The 19,667-nt window shown below is 48.3% G+C and overlaps 1 protein-coding gene across 9 annotated transcripts in view; it reads left to right on the top strand.

The window, feature by feature from the left end:
• SZT2 (SZT2 subunit of KICSTOR complex) overlaps nt 1-19,667 on the top strand; it is a 55,765-nt gene that overhangs the window by 2,883 nt on the left and 33,215 nt on the right. For all 9 annotated transcript variants that reach the window (XM_068689773.1, XM_068689768.1, XM_068689765.1 and 6 more), the window contains exons 5-21: nt 111-242; nt 2,289-2,448; nt 2,951-3,057; nt 3,241-3,451; nt 4,626-4,796; nt 10,013-10,244; nt 10,849-10,978; nt 12,197-12,339; nt 12,947-13,099; nt 13,359-13,473; nt 15,163-15,368; nt 15,763-15,987; nt 16,351-16,429; nt 16,784-16,881; nt 17,095-17,263; nt 17,729-17,843; nt 19,327-19,440. In XM_068689773.1, the coding sequence (XP_068545874.1) occupies nt 111-242; nt 2,289-2,448; nt 2,951-3,057; nt 3,241-3,451; nt 4,626-4,796; nt 10,013-10,244; nt 10,849-10,978; nt 12,197-12,339; nt 12,947-13,099; nt 13,359-13,473; nt 15,163-15,368; nt 15,763-15,987; nt 16,351-16,429; nt 16,784-16,881; nt 17,095-17,263; nt 17,729-17,843; nt 19,327-19,440 (2,560 nt within the window). The remainder of the gene's footprint in view (nt 1-110; nt 243-2,288; nt 2,449-2,950; nt 3,058-3,240; nt 3,452-4,625; nt 4,797-10,012; nt 10,245-10,848; nt 10,979-12,196; nt 12,340-12,946; nt 13,100-13,358; nt 13,474-15,162; nt 15,369-15,762; nt 15,988-16,350; nt 16,430-16,783; nt 16,882-17,094; nt 17,264-17,728; nt 17,844-19,326; nt 19,441-19,667) is intronic.

Below are 19,667 nucleotides of genomic sequence, written 5' to 3'. Positions count from 1 at the left end.
CAGGGACGTGCCTGAACTGTGCTGCACTGAACTGTGTTCCCGTGTACCATTGTGGGAACTGGCACTCTAAAACCTGAACTCGGTGACTGACATGTGTGTCCTCGGGCTAGGTACTGTTCCAGGGCTGCCAGCTGGATGAGACGAAGCGAGAAGCCTTCCTGCACCAGGTTTACACGCAGCTGTGTGCCTTTGAGAACAAGGTGGCAGAGATGCTCCAACAGCAGTATGAACCCAAACCGCAGGTGAGGAGGGCAGGGGTGGTTGGGGTTTCTTGCTCACTGGAGGTCTGCTCTGTGAGGTGAGGAGCAGTGGTGTAGGTCTGGAGAAGGAACAGCTCAGGAGTTTGGAGGAAAAGTTTTTGGAATTCAGCAATAAGAAATGAACACTGAATAAAGCAGAGCCAGTAAGTATTTAGGAGAAGGACTGATGAAAGCAGTTACCTTCCTCAAGATTATTGCAATAAAGGGCCTGACTAAAGTACAGTAAAGCAGCTTGACTCCTTTGACGTTGTGGGACAGACAGTAGGATGTGCTTTTTCTCTGAAGAAAATGGTGGGAGAGGTGATTACTTCCCTATCATTAGTCTATAAATAGCTGTCAGTATGCCCTTGGCCCTTATTACAATCTTGAATGAAAATACTTCCTTGTCACCACAAAAACTGACCATGAAACTGAACATGCAGCTGGTGCAGTTCCTGATACTCCTTGAAATCTGAAGCAGATGCTCTTTAGTAGCTAAGGATACAGGTGTCAGCCAGTTAATGACAGAACTTTAAACTACAGCTGAGGAGGAAGGTAAAAGTGTGTAGGATTTTGGGATATCTATGAATTTCTCACTGAGAGGGTGCATTGGGGTGCTGCCATGCTGCTCTGCAGTTGGAATCTTATCTGTGAGGACCCTACTCACAGTTGAAGGCATTTTTGGCCTGGTTGAGGTTATTTAGTCCTTACTTAGTGTTAGTTTTTAGTGCTTGAGGTCAAGGCAGGAAAAAAAAAAAGGTCCTAGTCAGATGAGCAAAAGGCTATTCCTGACCCCTCGCATTTATCTATCGGAAGTGCATAAAATCTCACATTTTAGCTGAAATTTGTCTCTGAATACAAAGACTGTCAGTACTGGAATAGGAAGGGGCTTGCAGGAAGTAAACAGTTTTCTAGCATGACCAGCTGGTGTTTTGCAGTGCTTTGTATGCATTCCTCCTTGCTGCTGTATTTCTCTCATAACAAACTACCCTGTAACTAATGCCATGCAAATCCAAGAGAGAGACGCACTTGCAGGCCAGAGGAACTGGCGAGTTCTGCCACAGGCTGTGGGGTGGAGGTGGGAGGCCCCAGGGGAAAGGCAGGAACTGAAACTTTTTTTTTTTTTTTTAACTTTTGAAGTTGCATTAGCTGTATCGCTGTCAACAAGAGTCTGAACTGAAGGCATCTAGCAAACCAAAGTGATGGATAGTCAGGTTTTTTGCTCATAGCAGCAGGCTGCTCCCATTTGTGCAGAGCAAAAGTTCAGTTTGTTCTAACTTTTGTTTTCCAAGCTCCAGTCATCCCTGTGGCTGTACTGGGGGGGGTCTCACCCATTCTCTGTGTTAGCAGTAAAAATGAAGCAATAGTTTATTACAGGGTTGCCCTGTCAGAGCCTTCTGGAGATGAGGGGACTATGAACACAGTAGGTTCCTCACAACTGTAATTATACAAATTTTAGCCTTTGCCTGGGGAATACTTTTGATAGAAAATGCAGGAGAAGCCTACTTGCATTTGCTTATATCAGCACTGCATAACTAGTGCTGGTTGAACAGATAAATGTGAAGGCACTAGACTTTGTCCTTACAAGGCTCCTTACGCACTCTGCTGCTGTGCTTCATAGGTGAGATGCAGCTGTTTGAGTGTCTTCTGCCTTTCTGGGTTTTACTTGAGGAATTGCTAAGTGGCTGCAGCTTCTACTAGATGACAAGGAAAAAAATAAAGGTATTCAGCATCTCTAATTGAGAGCTGCTTTGCTCCAGAAAGGAGCTTGGGTGACCCCAAAGTGTCTCATCTTTCCCATAGTGTCAGAAATCAACTTATAATACAGTTCTGAGCATGTTGTCCCCTTCCTCCACCCCCAGGCAGCCTTTCCCAGCTGTTTTAAGGGGCCCAAGTAACTAGGACTTCAAGAGCACTTGGAAATTTAAGCTAAAAGTGGAGTCTGCCAAAGCACAACAGGGCTGTGGTACCATGGGGCTGCTAGGGTGAAGGCTGTTTGGGAGAGTGGGATGTTTGTTTGTTTGTTTATTTCCTTTTTTCCTCTCCCAGGTGGATTTATCACCTCTGAGCCAGGAGGGCCCTGGCGATGTGCAGGAGCCATCAGGGAGGAAGCCCAGCGTGTCTGTTGTCACTGCTGACGTTGGCCTGGTCAGCATGGTCCGGCAGGGAATACTGGCACTGCAGCTGCTGCCCTCCAACTCCAGCGCAGGTTGGCTTCGTTCTCTGGCTTTCAGGGTGCCCGGCTGTTTGCGGAGGGCTGCATTCCTCTTCCTGTAGGCTGAGATGAATTTTGTAAGGGCTGGTGCGTGGACACTTCAGTTAGGGATGAAATTCCAAAGGCGGCTTTTGCTATGTGCTCTGTGGGCTAATTGTGGCGGTGGAGTGGGGAGGAAAACGACATTGTCACACACCAGGTGTCAGCGTTGGAGAGTTTGTGAGGTAGCATAGCCGTGATTGTTGCTTGGAATAACCCAGGGTGTGCGGAGCTGTGCCCAGGCTGAGTGCTTCACTGTGCCTTGTCGGGAAGTTTGCCAGCTCTAGAATGCTTTGGAAGCTGTTGGTGTCAGTCCCAAGAGTTTGTTGTTGTTTTTTTTTGTGTTCCAAGACATCCCAAGGTTTTACGTTTTACCTTTGCTCTGCCTAAATTCTATACCAGGAGAACGGTAGCTGGTTGAGGTGGAAGATGTGCTAAGATAATGCCTTCTTTACAGGTATAATAATAATTACGGATGGTGTGACCAGTGTCCCCGATGTGGCAGTATGTGAGACTTTACTCAACCAGCTCCGCAGCGGCACTGTGGCCTGCTCCTTTGTCCAGGTACGTCTGCTGTTAGCAGGGACTGTGGGGGCTGCTTCCTGCCAGACGGAGGAAGGTGAGTTACTGCTGGTAGTGTTCACCCTCCAGAGGGGAAGAGGGGACCTTGCTGCCTGTGTGAGCCCTTCACTGGTCCTCCCATGTCCGGTGCTGTGCTCACTCAGGTCTCTTTTATCCCTCCATTAGGTGGGCGGTGTCTACTCATACGACTGCAGCTTTGGCCATGTTCCCAATGTGGAGCTGATGAAATTCATCGCCATGGCTACTTTTGGTGCTTACCTCTCCACGTGCCCTGAGCTGGATCCCCTGAGCCTGGATCTGAACGTGTATCACAAGGCGTTTCTGCTGTACTCCTTCCTGCGTACCGGAGAGTCCCTGAATCCAGAATACTACTGTGGTGAGGAGCGTGCATGTCTTCCTTCCAGCAGAAGAGTGTCTTCTGCTTGGAGTGTCTTCACGCTTGGTTATGCTGATGTTCCCCCTTGTCCTCTATGGGCCCTTGTGAGTGTTACAGAGGCAAGGGAAAGGCAGCAGTCTGTGTGACTTAGCAGGAATGCTGCCTTCCCACGTGGGCAGTTCGTGCCTGTGTGAGACAGGGCCCCGAGGGTGCTCACTGTCTTGGACTCCACAGAGCTCCATGCCTCCTATAGGCTATGGGCACTACGTGGCCATGCAGCCTAATCTGTTACTGCCCTCCTGGTTCCAGGAATTGGGTGGTTTGGGGAAAACTAATGCCCAGTTTTGTGCCGTTCCCCTTTCTTTGGACTTCACTCAGCAAACTGCCATTAGGCCTTACATGTTGGAACTTGGAGAGGGTGAAAAGTTCTCTTCCAAGCCTTCCTCCACACTGGCTAGCTCACAGATGGGGACGTCTTGGAAAGCTTGTCCTCATCAGGCTTGCAGATGGTGGTTTGGATAGAAAGATTAAACTCCTGAGAACCACCCCAAATGCCTCTCTTGGTTGTTCTTATGCCGTGTATGTTAGCAGCTGGGAGTATGCCAAGAGATTAGTTACCAATAAAGCACAAGACACCCGTTAGTGCCCGGCTATAGTGCTGCTGCCATCTGTGCTTTCTGCAGCTTGCCAGCAGAAACTGCACACAGCGAAAAGTTTGAGGAGAGCTGGCCTGGGACTGGGGGGTGTTGAATCTGAAAAGGATCAGGTGTCAGTGGTTTAAACTTAAAGCTTCCACAGCCTGATACCTTTCAGAAAGTACTTGGGAATTTGAGGTTTTCCAGGGAAAGGGGTAAAGCCCAAAAGCTTCCTGTGTGATTATTATAACAGCAGTGCGTTTCCTGCTTGTCTAGGCTAAACATGTAGCTCTAATACGTGCCTTGTCGCAAAGGCTGTCCCATAGGAAGCAGGGCCTGACACCCCACCCCATGCCAGCAGACCTGTTTGCTGTGTTGCAGAACCAGGAGTAGGTGTAAGTGGTGCCTGAAGGATGTACTGTTCTCCGGGCCACTGGGTGTTCCAGGCAGCTCCTGTAAAGTACATGAGGAGGGCTGCTGCTGTAGGAAGAGGAGCAGGGGATCTGCTCCCTCGTAAACCCCATCTCTGTTGTTCGCAGTGTCACAGCACCGACTGTTCAATGAGCACCTGGTGTCTGCCAGCAGCAACCCTGCTCTGGCTATGAGGAGGAAGAAGCACACGGAGAAGGAGGTGCACGCCGACCTCGTGAGCATTGTCTCAGTCCGGCTGCGCGAGGGCTACAGCATCCGGGAGGTCAACATCACAAAAGGTGACAGCTCTGTAGTGGGCCTGGAGGCTTGCAGAGGGCTCCGTACCAACTGTGCACAGCACAGTGTGGGCTCTGCCATCTTAGCAGAGTGCTGGTACAGGGGGAAAGGAGCCTTTTTCCCCAAACCATGACAAAGTTTTTCTGTAACAATTGCGGGGCATAGATTGTTACACACAGATTGCTCAGGATGTTTGCACAGTTGCGTACTTGCTCGTTTTATGTGTGTGTGGAGGGACAGACAAGCTGACCGTTTTTATCTTGGTAATGAGTCCCCATGACTGCAAGAAAACTAGTGACATAACTTGTTGTGTTGGAGAGTTTTCTGTGCTTTCCTCTCCATTTCTTTCATTGCACTCCGAAATATTAACACAAAATTGAGCCCTTCAATACAAAAGATTCAAAGCCTCCTAACTACAGCATTCCAAATTAAGAAACGTGGGGAACCAAAGATACTGTTTGGTGAAAATGTCCCATCAGTCAGAACTGTGACCAATGCCAGAAAAACACAAAAGAGTTCAGTGGTCCTATTCTCTCTGACTTGCTGGAAGTTGTTACAGCACCTTGAGAAGTAGCCACTGACAAGGGGACTGTGAATGATTTGAGTATCTCAAGGAGTGCCCATAAGCCCTACTGAACTTTCCATCTCCAGCTGTGACTGGTGGCTAGAGCCTCAGCTGAAGGGGAGATGAGAAAAATGTAAATGCAAGTCATCAATTGCAAGCAAGGCAACAAATGACTTTTGACTTTTACAATGACCAGCAGAAACCCTGAAGAATCAAATTTGTTTACACAGTGTAAACATGAAGACACCAGATCACTAGGTGTCATACACTATCCTCTTTAGGATATTAGCACACAGAATACATTTTATATGAGAGAATCAAGTCTGTGATATGATTTGAAAATAATTCCAAACATGCCATGTGATGGCACGTTCTTCTGCCTTAAGACCATATAAGCTGGTTTCATGCTGTGCTTGGAAGATTGTCTCAGAGCTGCCTTGCTCTTTCTCTAGCTTCCTTTCTAAACTTACTCAGACCAAATTAGACTTGTGCGACTTTATTATCCTTAATTAAGTTTATCCTCCTCTGGCATAGCACATGCTTATTTAGGAAGAATGCCTTTCTCCATTTAACCTTCCTTTCGGCAGGTTAGGCAAGCCAATGTTTCGGTCTCCTTCTGCAAGGACAGGCTTTCTGTTCTGTTTATTTTTTCTTAACAGTTTTTTTTTTTTCCAATTCGTTTTCAGTTTGGTTTCATATTTCTTGAAGCAGTTGATAAGAGTGTTGTAAATGTGGTTTTATCGGTGCCTTGCTTAGTAACGTTCATACTTCTGAAGTAAAATACCCCATCTGGAATCGCATGAGCTTTCCCCATGATTGCATTATTTTGGTAGCTCAGAAATGCCTGCATCTTTTGTGTACCTGTGCTTCTAGCTGCTGAGTCTTACAGTTTTGGTTTATTGGTTTTGTTTGCTTTTTAATAGTCCCTAAATGTGCTGTTCTTCACATCACAGTAGACTTAAATTAATCTCTTGTTTCAGTCTCAGTGGTCAGTTCACTCTTCCTGCGTGATGACTGGGAGTTGTTCTTCTGGCCTGATGCTTTTTACAAACGGAATGAATCTGAAACCAGCTGGGGGGGGGAGAAAGGTGTTGGCCTTGCTTTGTTTTGGTGTTGGTTTGTTTGAGGCTTATTTATTTTTTGTTTTCTGAGCAGTGTGTTTTGTTGTTTGTTTTTTTTTGAATGTTACTAACAATTAGATTACATAGGGTAATTCCTAAAGATGGTCTTCAAGGAATACCCAAACTTTCTTGTTTTGGGAGTTTTCTATTTAAACTAAGAATCTCTGGAGGTTTCCCACTGAGAAGCTCCATTTCTCCTTACAGTGTCCCCAGGTTGCTTTCACTAATCTGTAGGTGTGGCCTGAGATGCTTCGGTTAAATCCAGACAGATTAGGCCCATTGCGCTCTCCTTTTCTATGAATGCCTACGAAACAGCCCGACAAGTCAATTCCTGCCCAGGTTGTGCTCAGTACTACGTCTTTTGTCCTTCTGTGCACCAGCTCACTTACAGCTTACTGCTGAGAGCCTTTCTTAGAGCTGCCAACAATGGTGCAGTGCTCTTGGTGATGGTGAAGCCCCAAATGCTGGAAGAGGCAGCGGGTGTGAATCATTCCGAAAGCAGTCAGACAAATCCACGCTGTACCTTTTTATACGAGGGTGGAGCTACAACCTCTAGCTCAGGATATTGTAAGGCAGCAAATTCCTGGGCTCTGGAAGAATGTGTCAGAAAGATCACCGCACGCTTAGCGTGCTCCGTGTGCTTTTCTCTAGGTATCTTCCTGCCTTCCTTCAGCTGTTGGACACCAAGTTGGTCGTTTGTTCTTAGGAGAGCAGAAGAGTGGCTGCACTGGGTTGCTGTTGCCTTTGGTGATGAGTAGCTAAGGGCAGGGAGGAGTAAGGATAGGGTGAATGTAGATACTCCCGTTCTCGTTTCTTTTGTTTTCCCTTTGAGCACCCTCAATCTGTCTGCAGCTCAGGGCCAAAAATACTTCCTGTGTATTTCCATGAGGTCTTTTTAGAAGGAATTTGAAAATGAAATGTCTGAACTATCAAAAATACAGCATGTATTTCTATGCCAGCCTTCAGAATAGTAGCAGATAATGTTACTTAGCCTTTGGAAAGGCTAAATGCCCCAGGGAATTGCTGGCTCTGATCAGAAAAAATTGTTGAACTAACATCTTAAAGTAGAATTTATAAAAGATCAAGACATTTAGACATCCAGCACTGCCTCTGCAAAGTAAAAGCATGCTTGGCTAATCAGGGCTCTCTGGGCCGTTCTGTAGAGAAATGTCTAACAAAGAACAGTTAATTAACCTGGATTGCCAAAAGCTTTTGCCAGAGCTTGCCAACTAGAGGCTGTTAAAGAGCCAACCTGGCTGTGAAGCAAGAGGAAAGAGTGCAGCTGTGGACTTTGACACTGTCGCTTTTCTGCTTTACTTTGCCAAAGGCAGAGTAGAATAAATAGCTAGCTTTGTGCTCGGAGGTGCCCGAGAGGTTGGTTGTGGTGTTTATAAGTGCTCTGGTTACCCTCATGATTTGATTCCAGATACTTAGGTGTTTAGGAGGCTACTATAGTTGGTTGGGAATACAGAAGTGCTTGTGAAAGGGGAAGAATTGGGAAGTATGGAAGAGAGAGAAGCTTGGCCTGAGAAGGTGTGACAGAGCTCAGCTCCTCTCCTGTTTCTTTCTGGGCCAGTGTCAGAGGACTGCTGTCTGTAAAAATAAAAATAAAATTAAAAAAAAAAAACAAAACACACTTTTGTGTTGCTGGAGGACCTTTTTTTTTTTTTTTTTTTTTTTTTCTTTGAAACTTCATCTTCTGTGAAGCCAGTCCAGCACCAAAAATGGCTGGGCATAGTCTGGCCAGTGAGAATAGCAGTTCTCAATGTTTTCTTTTTTTTAAAAAAAATCTGTTTTTCTAAAAACCATAAGCCAGAGCTGGACTTCATGAAAGAAATCAAAGAAGCAAACACCTCTATTAGCTATAAAGTCAAGAAACAGAAATGGATTGCTGAGCAGTAAGAACAGGCTGGAGATCCATCTAGGTATGACTTCAAACTAAGTAAATGTTTCTTGCCTGTGATTTTAGTTTTGCTTATGTTGGATAGTAAGAGCAAAGCCAGGATGACTAATGGAAACAGTTGGAAGTTTCCTACAGTGTAAAGAGCAAATATTTTCATTAATGATCTAGACGAAAAATAAGTAGGAATTTACTTATCATGTTTGCTGTTGATGAAGCAGGAAGGCTTTGTTATGAGAACCAAAATATTGTGCAGAAAGCAAAGGATGAGCAGTAGGAATAAGATGCACTTTAGCAGCATGAAATGGGAAGACATCCATTTATAAATTCTTGCTTATACATCCATTTATAAATACTTGTTTGTGGATAGTTCGTCATAGGCTGCTGGCTATGGTTTAGTTTAACCTACACACTAAGAGCTGAAACTGGATGAGGATTTCTCCCCCAGTACATGCTTCTTACCAATTTTCTGGTAACGAAACTTCTCAGAATATAAAGAATTTCAGCAAAACAGCAGCTAAGCATGAATTGGGCATGTATTCTGAAAGGCTGCTTCTAAATTTTGGTGGGTGCTCTAAGGCAGCCTTCTAGTAGGGACCAGGGGAATAAAAAGCGAGATAGCTTTAAAGTGTCGTGTAATCAGCCCATGAAGGAGGTGGCGTGATGTATCTGTGACAGCAGCAAATGCAAATCTGCAGGAAACAAGATCTAGGCTGATGCCCTGTTCGGATGGTTTCCAGCACATCTAATCGCTCACCTCACAAATTCTGCAGGTCTGGCAAACTGGAGAGCAGGCTGGACATCAGAACAGATGATCGAGCAGTTGAAACAGCAGCGTGGTGCTGCTGTAGAAAATCATGTGTTCCCTGGGTTGTTTTGGTACCAAATACATGTGCACAGTCAGCAGGACTGGGACATTTTCTGCTCTTCTGGCTCAGTGAGGCTTGCTGTCGGGTGTTTGCGTTAATTGTGCTAGAGATGCAATGGCTGTCTGAAAGACAGATAAAACTGCAGTGTGAAGAGTGGGTGAATATTAAGTCTTAACTTATTCACTTTGGGATCAGCAGAGAAGGTAAGGATGGTGAGAAGCTCTTGATACTTGAAGATTCTTGAAGATCGCATGAAATACTCTCTGTGCAGGAAGAATGTGCAGTTTAAATCAAGAATTGGTCCTCGCCTTCCATGGCAAGGACCTTCCTTTTTGATCAGGTCCAATCATGTCCAAACATCCATGTTTCTGCGGTGGGATAGATTTAGGTGCAGTCCGCAGAGTTAAGGTTTAAAGGCCTTGCTCATCTGTGCAAAGCAAAAGTTTTCATGGAAACAAAGCTGAGACTGTAAAGACAGCCCATTGCAAATGTCAGCACCTCCCCCAAGTTTCGGTTGCCTTCTGTAGTTTAGATAGTATGTGTACATGTAAAAGACTGTTCACCAAATGCTGTTGAGCAAGCAAAGCCTCCCTCTGTTGGAGAGGAGAGAGAATGACTTTGGTTAGAGCAGCCAGTTTTCAGATGACTTTGCCTTCCTCATGGTCAATAAACAATCTCTGTGTCCTTGGGAGCCCATGGTCAGAGATAAAGCTCAGCTGTTTGCAGAACAAGCACTCATAACTATTCCTCTGCTCTCACGCAGGTGGGTCTCAGCTGGAGGTGAAACTCGTGCTGCTTTGGAAGCACAACATGAGGATAGAGTACTTAGCTGTGACACCCTGGCCGCTGGACCCATCAAAGCGCAGCACGTGGGTAGAGGTGACGATGGAGGGGAGCTACGACATCTTGCACGACATCAGCTGCACCATGAGGAAACCCATCACCAGTCTGTACCGCACGACAGTCATCCGGCGCTTCTGGAACACCTTGCAGAGGTGAGCTGCACCATCCCTAGCAGTTCTGGCTCCCTTGTAACCAAAAAATCCCCTCCTTGGCATGCTGGGGCATGGGTTATGCAGGTGGCCTTTCCAACCCAGGGTCCCAAAGGAATGTGCTTCCTAGGCATAGGCACCACTGGCAATAAGCTTGCCTTCCGGCCAAAGAAAATGTTCAAACTGGCCTGTGACCTAGTCCATAATGTTGCTTCATGGCTAAGGTACTGCTTCTTCTGAGTCCTGATGCTGTGATGTGAACCTTAAGTCTGACTGCCATCCCATGGAGGTGGTGTGTTCCTACAGCTCTGCCTTGCTCTGAAAGCTTGTGCTGCAGTAGCTGTGCTGCACCGTGACACTAGGAAAATCCCTTGTGTCTCCTAGGCCTGAGGGTTATAACAATTTCCTGGCCAGGGTGACCATTGCTCCCTGCTGCTCTGCAGATTTCTTCCTTAGCATTTCTTTCCTAACTTTGATCATTTGTCTTTTGAGCTGGGGCAGACGGGCTCCCAAGACACAGGGAGTGTTGCACGTACAGCCACTGGGTGACTGAGGCATTGAAGGGGAGAACATGGGTTTGTGTGGCTAACTGCCTCTTCTCTTTCAGCATCAACCAGACAGATCAGATGTTGGTTCATCTGCAGTCTTTTGACACAGTCCCAGAACACTTCACCATTCCTGAGAGCACCAAGAATGGGGTGCCTCTCTTCTACATCCCCCCAGGCTCCACCACTCCGGTACGTCCCCCCTCTGTGCTGTTTAGTGTAGGGCAGGTTGTTCCTCCTGCCTGTTCTGTACTGCACCCGGGCATGCTGAGTCCCAACAAGCAACAAAGTTCTGTAACTCAGTCTTTATCTCTCGCTCTTTGTCCCAGTCAGTAACCGTTCAAGTACAATTCAGTACCTGTGAATGTCCCATCCCATGATATTTCCCCTCTGCGACATCACACTGTCTTTAGTGCTGCAGCTACACCTCTAAGCCTCACAGCAAGTCTCCTAAGCATCCTGCAAGGCCTTCTCTTGCAGAGATGTGTGAGACTGATGGGCAAGGTGACGCTACTGCCGTGGTTTTTTCAATGATATGCGTGGAGTTGCTGCTGGCAGCCTTGTACCCTGGTGATATATCACGAGGTGAAGATAGGTTTTGCTAAATAGCTTTTATTTAATAGGCTCATTGCTCTGAGCACTTGTGAAGGGTGAAAGAGACATTTGTCACCAGCACAGCAGAAACAAAAAATTATGAACTAAGTTTCCACTGTGAGGTTCACAGAGCAAAAGTGCTAACATGCTACCTGATCCTTGCTAGTCGCGTCCTTGGCTTTGGCAGAAGATGATGACTAGCAGATAGCAAAGTTAGGAGAGCTTTCATTTAAATTTCATTGCTTAATCCCTTTACTCCTTAAGCTTTATGTAATAAATTTACTCTCTGTATGAATATACATCCCGCGGTGTGTCTGGAGCATCCCATTTTATGGCTAACCACTTTATTCCTGTGTCAGCAGTGTTGCTGTAGTTGGTGGAACTACAGTGTTACCATACAAGCATGCTAGAGTTGCCAAGTGCCACATATTGCTGGTACACTATTTGCATGCGCTCTCTCAGGTGGGTTTTCTCAGTGTTTAACTGTTCTGCTGACACAAGCCAAATATGCTGCTATCAGAAAAGGCACCATTACGTATGCAACCTCTTCCATAGTTGAATTACCTGCTGCTAAGTAGTTAAATTCCTAATTAACTTGACATTTCAGAAGCCTAATTTATTTTTACTTGTGTTGTACTGTTTCAATGCGAACGCGTTTAGTTATTTTCTGTGAGGCAGTTTTTGAAAGCCAGGGATGTGGCTAGCCTTCTAGACCGACACAGCTGGTCACGAGAAATCCCTGTGCTCTCTGGGTGGAACCAGACAGGTTCTTGCTGAGCATTGCCTCTTACCTGTCCATCCTGTCATTTTTCTCAGGTGCTGTCCCTGCAGCACAGCGGGTCTGACTCGAGCCATTCCCAGTTTGCCTCCTACTGGAAGCCTATCCTCTCCATGGATGCCAACTTCTGGCAGCGGTGGCTGCACATGCATCGCATCGTTCTCCTCCTGGAGCATGACACGTATGTAACTGGCAGGGCTGAGCCCGCGTGCGCAGGGTAGGCCAGCCAGGGAAAGCACAGCATGGGATTGTCCAGCCAAACACTGGAAACTGCATGCCAATTCAGTCCTGCTACAGAGCTGCAGGTGTCTGTGGCCAGGGGACGAGCTTTGCTCTCTGGATCTGACAGATGGTAAAGGCTCACTTCTCTGAGAGGGACCGTGGTTGGGAAGTCAGCTGTTGGCAAGAGGGAGTTTGTTCTCGAGAGTATAAACTGTTCCTCAAGTCCTTGGGTTTGGATTGCCTGACTGCAGGGGGTGTGGGCCATACAGTTGAAGCTATCCCACACGCTTTTGTTTGCTTTTTGTATGGAGGGAGTTAGTACAAGAGTGTGTTCTCTGCAAGCTGGAGAATGAGGTCCCTGTGTGCTCCCGGGATCCCTGTGCGCTCTGGGAGAGTGGCTCCTGCTCACGAGCATGGGATATGTTTGGGTATGGGTGGAAGGAGGGTATGTGCAGGAAGAAGGCTGTGCCAGTTGGATGAGTTGCAATGAATTTAGCAAAGTATCTCTAAGCTTTGGGGAGAAGAGAAACTGTGGTTTTAAAATGACTGTTTGCTGCACTCTGCAGGCCTGTGCCCAAGCACCTGCACACGCCGGGCAACAACGGCCGCTACAGCACCATCCAGTGCCGCATCTCCCACTCCGCCCTTACCTCCCTGCTGCGGGACTGGAGCAGCTTTGTGCTGGTGGAGGGCTACTCCTACGTCAAACTGATCCATGGGTGAGTGGCTCGGAGACAGTCCTGTGTGGGGAATTGGGCACGTGGCCAGGCCAGAGATCCAGTTAGACCAGTGTGCGGTGGTGGGCCAGAAGCTGATGTCTAGAGCAAGGCACACGGATGTAAAACTATATTCTGAACTGCTGCCACGGGGTTTCAGCACAGCCTGGAGGGAGAGGGAAGGTAGCTGGGGGTGTGTGTGCTAGAACTAATGAGTTGCTGTCACATTTTGTTCAGCCCTGTCTTAATCCATCCTCCCTAGCTCTGAGGATCCTACTCCTTCCTCATTCTATGTGGTGCGGATCATCTCCAAAGCTCCATGCATGGTTCTCCGACTGGGCTTCCCCATCGGCACACCTGCACAGGCCAGGAACAAGGTGAGAGCTGGCTGCCTGCCTCCTGGGGTAGGAGCAAAGCAAGTAGCTTTGGGTGTGGAAGTGGTGGGTAGATCACAGGCAACGTTCTAACACATTAAGTCTTAGGTAGGTGTGAATTTACTGTTACAGGAAGGAACAGTTTGGACAAAGCTTTCTTTGTTAAGTCTGTGAAAGATCTAAACCCAAAAACTCGAAGATCAATAAGTAGCTGGTCGCATGAATGCTCTTCCCACTACTTAATAGAATTGTGGGCCTTGAAATGACTCACAGGTTATCTAGACTATCCCTGTGACCAAAGCACAATCAATACTGTTTGTCAGGAGCAGCAGATATTTGTCTGACTCATCTGTGGAGACCTCTAAGATGGATGTATTACATGTTCCCTAGGCTATCTGCTGCAGTAGGTGGTAAAGTGCAAGGATGTATTGTATAATCTAGGCAAGGAGGGGTTGGAGTTAAGATGCAAACAATACCCTGCGTGACCACTACAGGGATGGAAAAAAAGTGGCACACAGAAAATGCTTTAGAGAGATGCAAGTGTGCTAGATAAACTTCTAATAACCCCTTTGTGCCCAAAGAAACGGGCTGCCCTGGTCAGATTCAGAAAGTAGGGTAACTGTCTGAACTGTTTCCCTAGCTCCAGTGGCAGAGACAAGTCTAAGTGTTCCTAGGTAAAACAGTAAGTGTGACAGAGATGTCCTGCTAATAATCTGTGTGAACCTTTTGTTATAAACAAGGGGTTTATCATTAAACCTTGATCTTTGGGCTTCACGAAAAAAATCTTTGGTATGTCTCACTTAACTTTAGAGTTAGATTAGTCTGAGGAGAAGCTGACAAATACACAAAGGACCACTGCTTTTTGAGATAATGATGACCCTAGATAACACTGACTGCTCTGGCACTCAGGGGGACCTGCCCTTTTAAGTCATTAGGAGATCCAGGCTTTGGGTGCTGGTTGCATGGACAGGTTTTATGAAGGAGTTCTCTCTAGCAGGTATAAGTTAAAACCTGCCTCATGAAGAAGGTGTGAGCCAGGCACCATACCCTGCAGCTGTGGGCAAGCTCCAGAGCATTGCAACAGGAGCTGTAAATCATAAATTGTATAATGCACAATCTTTTTTCTATTTGCTTTTCGCCTGCCAAAGGTCATTTAGAAAGTATTTTGGAAAAAAATAACCTAACCTAAAAAATTAGTTATTCTCTTGAAATCTTTTACTATAGAGATTTGACATGTGAATATGATAGTGGGGGAATATATCAGCTGTGGGAACAGTGGCCCTGTCTTAAATGTACTAGTTTACATTTACTGCAGGCTGTTGAGGGCAGAAGGAGTGAGGGTGGGTATTCAGCCTGCTTCGGTGGAGGGGCCAGCATGCTTTTAATTTTTTCATTAGAGTTATGGAAGGTGATTTCTCCAGCCTTGAAACCTTTTTTGGGTTGTTCTGACCTTTATTGTGCTTTTTGAAAATATTTGTTGTGGTTGTTAAAATGCAGACCTAAGAACCTTGTGTCATTTTGGTCTTGGTATTACTAAGGCCTCAGAAATAGAATGACCTTTAATTCTTCTTCAGCATATTCGAGGAGTGTGTTACTCCTTTTAGTCAGGCTCTTGTTCTGGAAGTTTATTTTGCATAGCTTATTTCTCCAGACGAAGGTGGTCATGTTTACCTTTTGCTTCTGCCATGACAGATAGTGGAGGAGTTACGGGACCGAATCTTGCAGCTCCGCTTTCCCCACAGGGTCCAGAGCAAGGAGGCAACTCCAAAAGCGAAGAGGAAAATGCTTGGCAGCAGTTCTCCCTCCAAGTCTCCACCCGTGGCTGGGGCCCAGTCGGCCCTGTCGGACAGACCCTGCCTCGTGGTGCTGCACAAGCCTCTGGAGAAGCTGCTCATCAGGTAGCGATGGAGAGCCGGGCGGGCAGTGCGGCCTCCTTGCCCTGGGAGGTGGGAGGAAGAGGGGCCATGGGTGGTGCTGCCGGTGGCAGGATGGGAGTGCTGTGAAGCCTGGGCTTGTGGTGCTTTGGGTTGTGTGGCTAGGAATGGTGGCTGTAGTCTGGGGGGCTGTGACTTGCAGGGAGCCTTGTTAGACAGGCAGATTTGTTACTCTTACCAAGTATGATGCAGAATTAAGCTTAGGCACCACTATCTGAGCGGGATACTGTGCTGGGCTAGCCACACTCTGCTGCTGGAGGGCTCTGTCCCAGGCCCAGCAAGCAGGCTGCGAATCCAGGCAGCTCTGGTCCGGGGCAGAACATCCGTTCTACCTCAGCAAGCCGAACTTTTCTCCTAGGTATGAGAAGCTGCCTTCTGACTATCGAGCTCCCTTCATTCTCAACCTGGAGCATCCTCCGGTGTCTGGCCCGCTCACCATGGTGGCCAATCGTACCGCCTCTTCCACCCTGGCCTCGCTGTCCCGCTACTTCTACCACCAGCGTTGGATATGGAGCGTCCAGTCGGGGCTGGCACCAGCCGTGCCCATCACAGCAGTAGCCCAGCTCCTTTCCACACTCACAGAGTAAGTTGCACACCTGAATGAAAATGCTTTCTCTGGGTTGCAGATCTGAGGCAGAGTTTTGGTCCTGCACACAGCTTCCAGAGCTACTTGGGCCAGTGCTTTACCCAGTGCTGCATCTGCAGTTGAGGAAAAGGAGTGTCCTGGAAGGCATACAAAAGGGCAGGGGGTGTTACTATGCCTGGACTGTGCTGAGCTCCACTCAGGCTGTCCTGTGCAAAGTGCCACCTTGCCACATTCTCTGTGTGCAAATCCCTCCCTTGGGAAGGGAGGTGTTATGGAGTCAGGGGTTGAGTCATTCTTGTATTTAAGGCTTGCAGTACAGGTAGTGAAATCCTCTTTGCCTGACTGCCTCTCTGTTACCAGGGTACGTCTGTCAGAGGGTTTCCACTTTGCATCCAGCGGGGATGGAATTATCAACATGGTGCTGGAGCTGCCTATACAGGTGAGCCTGGAGGCTGCAGTGGGGATGCAATCCTTTGTGGATTCACCTTCCTGTGATGAGTGTGTGGGATTCACCTTCCCACCATCTCCTAGCATGTACCCTTGATATGTATAGGGAGGGTGACCTCCCCTGAAGAAAAGCAGCCTGTGGGTTGGGTCTTTTCCCATCTTTATCGACAGTTAGAGACCTGCCTTGTTGGCAGTGACAGGCTGTGCTGGAGGAGTTCTTGGGGCTGGTGCAGGCTCTCTCTCTCCACCACCATGAGCTGAAGGAGGGGGCTGTGCTGTGTAGCAGGGCTCTGGGTAGGCGCGGGCTGTTGCTGCTGCCCAGGCTCATGCTGTGTCTCCCCTCCAGATCGACGGCTCAAGTGAGAGCAGCAGCGGCAGAGAGAAGCACACCTGTGTTGTCCAGTACATCCTCTTCCCCCCGCATTCCACTTCCACCAAGGACAGGTGAGGCTGGCCCCCCTCCTGGGGAGGGCTGGCAGCAGAGTGGGCACAGCTCCAGACTTGCCCTTCACAGGTAGCACCAGAACAGACACCTGTGACAGATAGCTCACCACAGATGGGGCTTTGCCTGCATACCTGCAGTTTTTGTGGCTCTTCTTGCATCTCTGAGAGGAGCTGCACCAAGCTTCTGTCTCATAAGACATGTCTTCCCTACAGCTTTTCCACGGATGATGACAATGATACAGAGGTGGAGGCCATTGAGGTGGACACAGAGCTGAACCTGGTCACTGAGTGCTGGGTAGAGCCACAGAGTGGCTACGTGCACAGTACTGCTGAGAACTGGAAGCACCTCCATGGCTTGCCCTACCAGAAAATACCCAAAGCGGTGAGTCCCTGGAAGGGTTTGGGCATGTGCTCTATTGTGGAGAGAGAAAGGGCTTTGTTGCAAGTGCACCACAATGCTGCAGGTAAGTCACTGAGGGCCAGAAGAGATGGCAGTGCTGGTAACAGGAGGCTGAGATTTCTGGAAGAGGATCTGGGCTGCTGGACAGAAATGGCTTCTGAACTGCAAGGCAGGGGATGCTCTGGGATAGGTGGTTTCAAGAGCCATTCCAGTAGAGGGGAGCGGGCTGGGTCAGAGAACAGATTGCAGGCAGCACTGCCTGTGTACCCCCTGAGCAGGGCAAAGGGAAGCTGACAGGCTGGTGGAGCAGTGGGGAGCTTTGAGAGTAAAGGGATCAGGGGACACAAACGTGGGTGTTTCCTCTTCTTGCCTTTAAAGTGCTTTCTGCTGCATTTGGGGATAGCAAAATTCTGCTGCATACAGCTGAGCCTTGACTGCTTATTGCAGCTCTATCCACGGGACCTTGCGTGCATTGCCACCATGCTGACATTTGAGTACATCAGCCAGTTGTGCCAGAACAAGGAGTGGGTCTGCCCTCCTTCAGACACCAAAGCTACTGAAGGTGAGCACAGCGTACATGTCCTAGCAGTTCTGAGGGAGCAAAAGGCAGCTAGGCCCTGAACGTACTGGGGAATGCTGGACACTTCTGCAAGGTTGAACATGTATTTTTACAATGACTTCTTAGACTTTGATGGCTCTGGGTCACTGTCACACTTGTGCTAAGCCACTAGAGATGTGGCTTCATCCTGGGAAGGCCAAGAAAGCACCGAGACTTTCTGCCCGGACTGGGGAAGTGACGAGGTGGCTCTGCTTGAACAGGGGGTTGGACCAGATGACCCACAGAGGTCCTTTGTGACCATAGCTCTTCTGTGAGAGGGGCTGGTTTCTGGAGCAGAAGGAAGATGAGCTCACCCATGCAGTGATGGGCAGGGGATGCCTGGGCAGGTGGTTGTACAGAAATTGCAGATAATGCAAGCAGGAGCTCCTCCGTCCTCTGGAACCTCTTGAAACTGAGCAGCTCATGGGATACTTTTGTTGTGGTGGCCCTGTTCATCTCTAAACCCTCTGTGAATGTTCCATTATCACATGAAAATAGGGAAAGAGCTTTTGGGAGGTCTGGTCTGTCCTCTTCCTCCAGGGTAGAATCGTGCTACTCTGATCTGACAGGATTATCGTAGTTCACTGAGAAATCCAGGAATGTGGGAGGGGGTTCACTCTTGCCAGGCAATCTGTTCTGGTATCTCCCTGTGTTTGCTTTAAAGCTTTTCCTCAATATCTAGCCATAATGTTGCTGCTAGTTAAGCTTCTTGTCACTAGTTTATCCCATCCTAGATCTTCCGTTTGCTTGCCTTGCAGTGGATAACACAACAGGTGTTGAGTGGTTTTGAGGGAGCTAACATCATCCCAAAGTCGGGGGGCAGGACCTGAAGGAGCCCCATTGGGTCATTTCACTGGTCCCGTGGGAGAAGGAGAGGGCCAGGCAAGCTCAGGGCATGGAGAGTCAGAGACTCCTTCCTGAGTAAGCACAGGAAATGTCTGCAGGGGTGTGCAGAGCCTGCTGGGTGGGAGATGGCTCACAGGAGCTGGGGGGAAGAGAGAGGTGTCCTCGTCCATGGCATCTCTGGCATCAGAGGCTGCCTCTGGCTCCTAGCGTGGCCGTTGGCCTCCAGCAGTGTTTCCTGTGACACTAAAGTGTGGTTCTTTGTGGGCCTGGCTCTGCTGCAGGCGGCCTGGGCTGCGTAGGGCCTCGTGGTTTCCCATCCATCCTTGTATGAAGATGGCACTAAGCCCAGGGGACTCCAAGAGGGAAGTACCTCTCCGCAGGTACCTCACAACCAGGCTCCAGCAGGCTTTGATCTTCCCCCACACTCATTCTTTGTATTCCTCTGCCCTCCCAAGCCGGAGGAGTTGGGGCAGTGTTGCTCTTCGCTGTCACTTGTGCTCGTGTGCTGTGTTTGGGGCTGGCACCGTGCACGTGCAGGTGCCCTGGGGGGCAGGACTCTGTGATGCCACGAGGAATGTCGTGTTCCCAATTCTTCTTCTAGATCCGGACATGGGGGCTGGTTTCCGAGTGCATGAGATCCCGTTCCAGTTCAACCTCATGAAGCTGTTGCCCAGGTGCCAGCAGGTCGAAATGTTCTTCCTGATGCTGACAAAAGGTAAGTGCCTCTTCACTGCCTGCCTTCTCCTGTCCTCCCTGCCTGGCTTTGGGCACCCCACTGTGTGTGCTTGTCTCCCTGGGAAGCAGCTGGGGGGGCTGCTGTGCCTCTTCTGTTCTTCCCAGCTTTGTAGCCTGAGGGCTGTGCAGGTACATTGCTTTCTTGGGATGGCATTTTTGTTGAGCTGCTTTTGGAAGCATCCAAGCTAGGCAGTTGCTCTGTGTGGC

This window comes from Anas acuta, chromosome 8, assembly GCF_963932015.1.
Source record: "Anas acuta chromosome 8, bAnaAcu1.1, whole genome shotgun sequence".
NCBI classification, from domain to species: domain Eukaryota; kingdom Metazoa; phylum Chordata; class Aves; order Anseriformes; family Anatidae; genus Anas; species Anas acuta.
The sequence above is the reverse complement of the archived record's forward strand: the minus strand, read 5'-3'. Positions and strand labels throughout refer to the sequence as shown.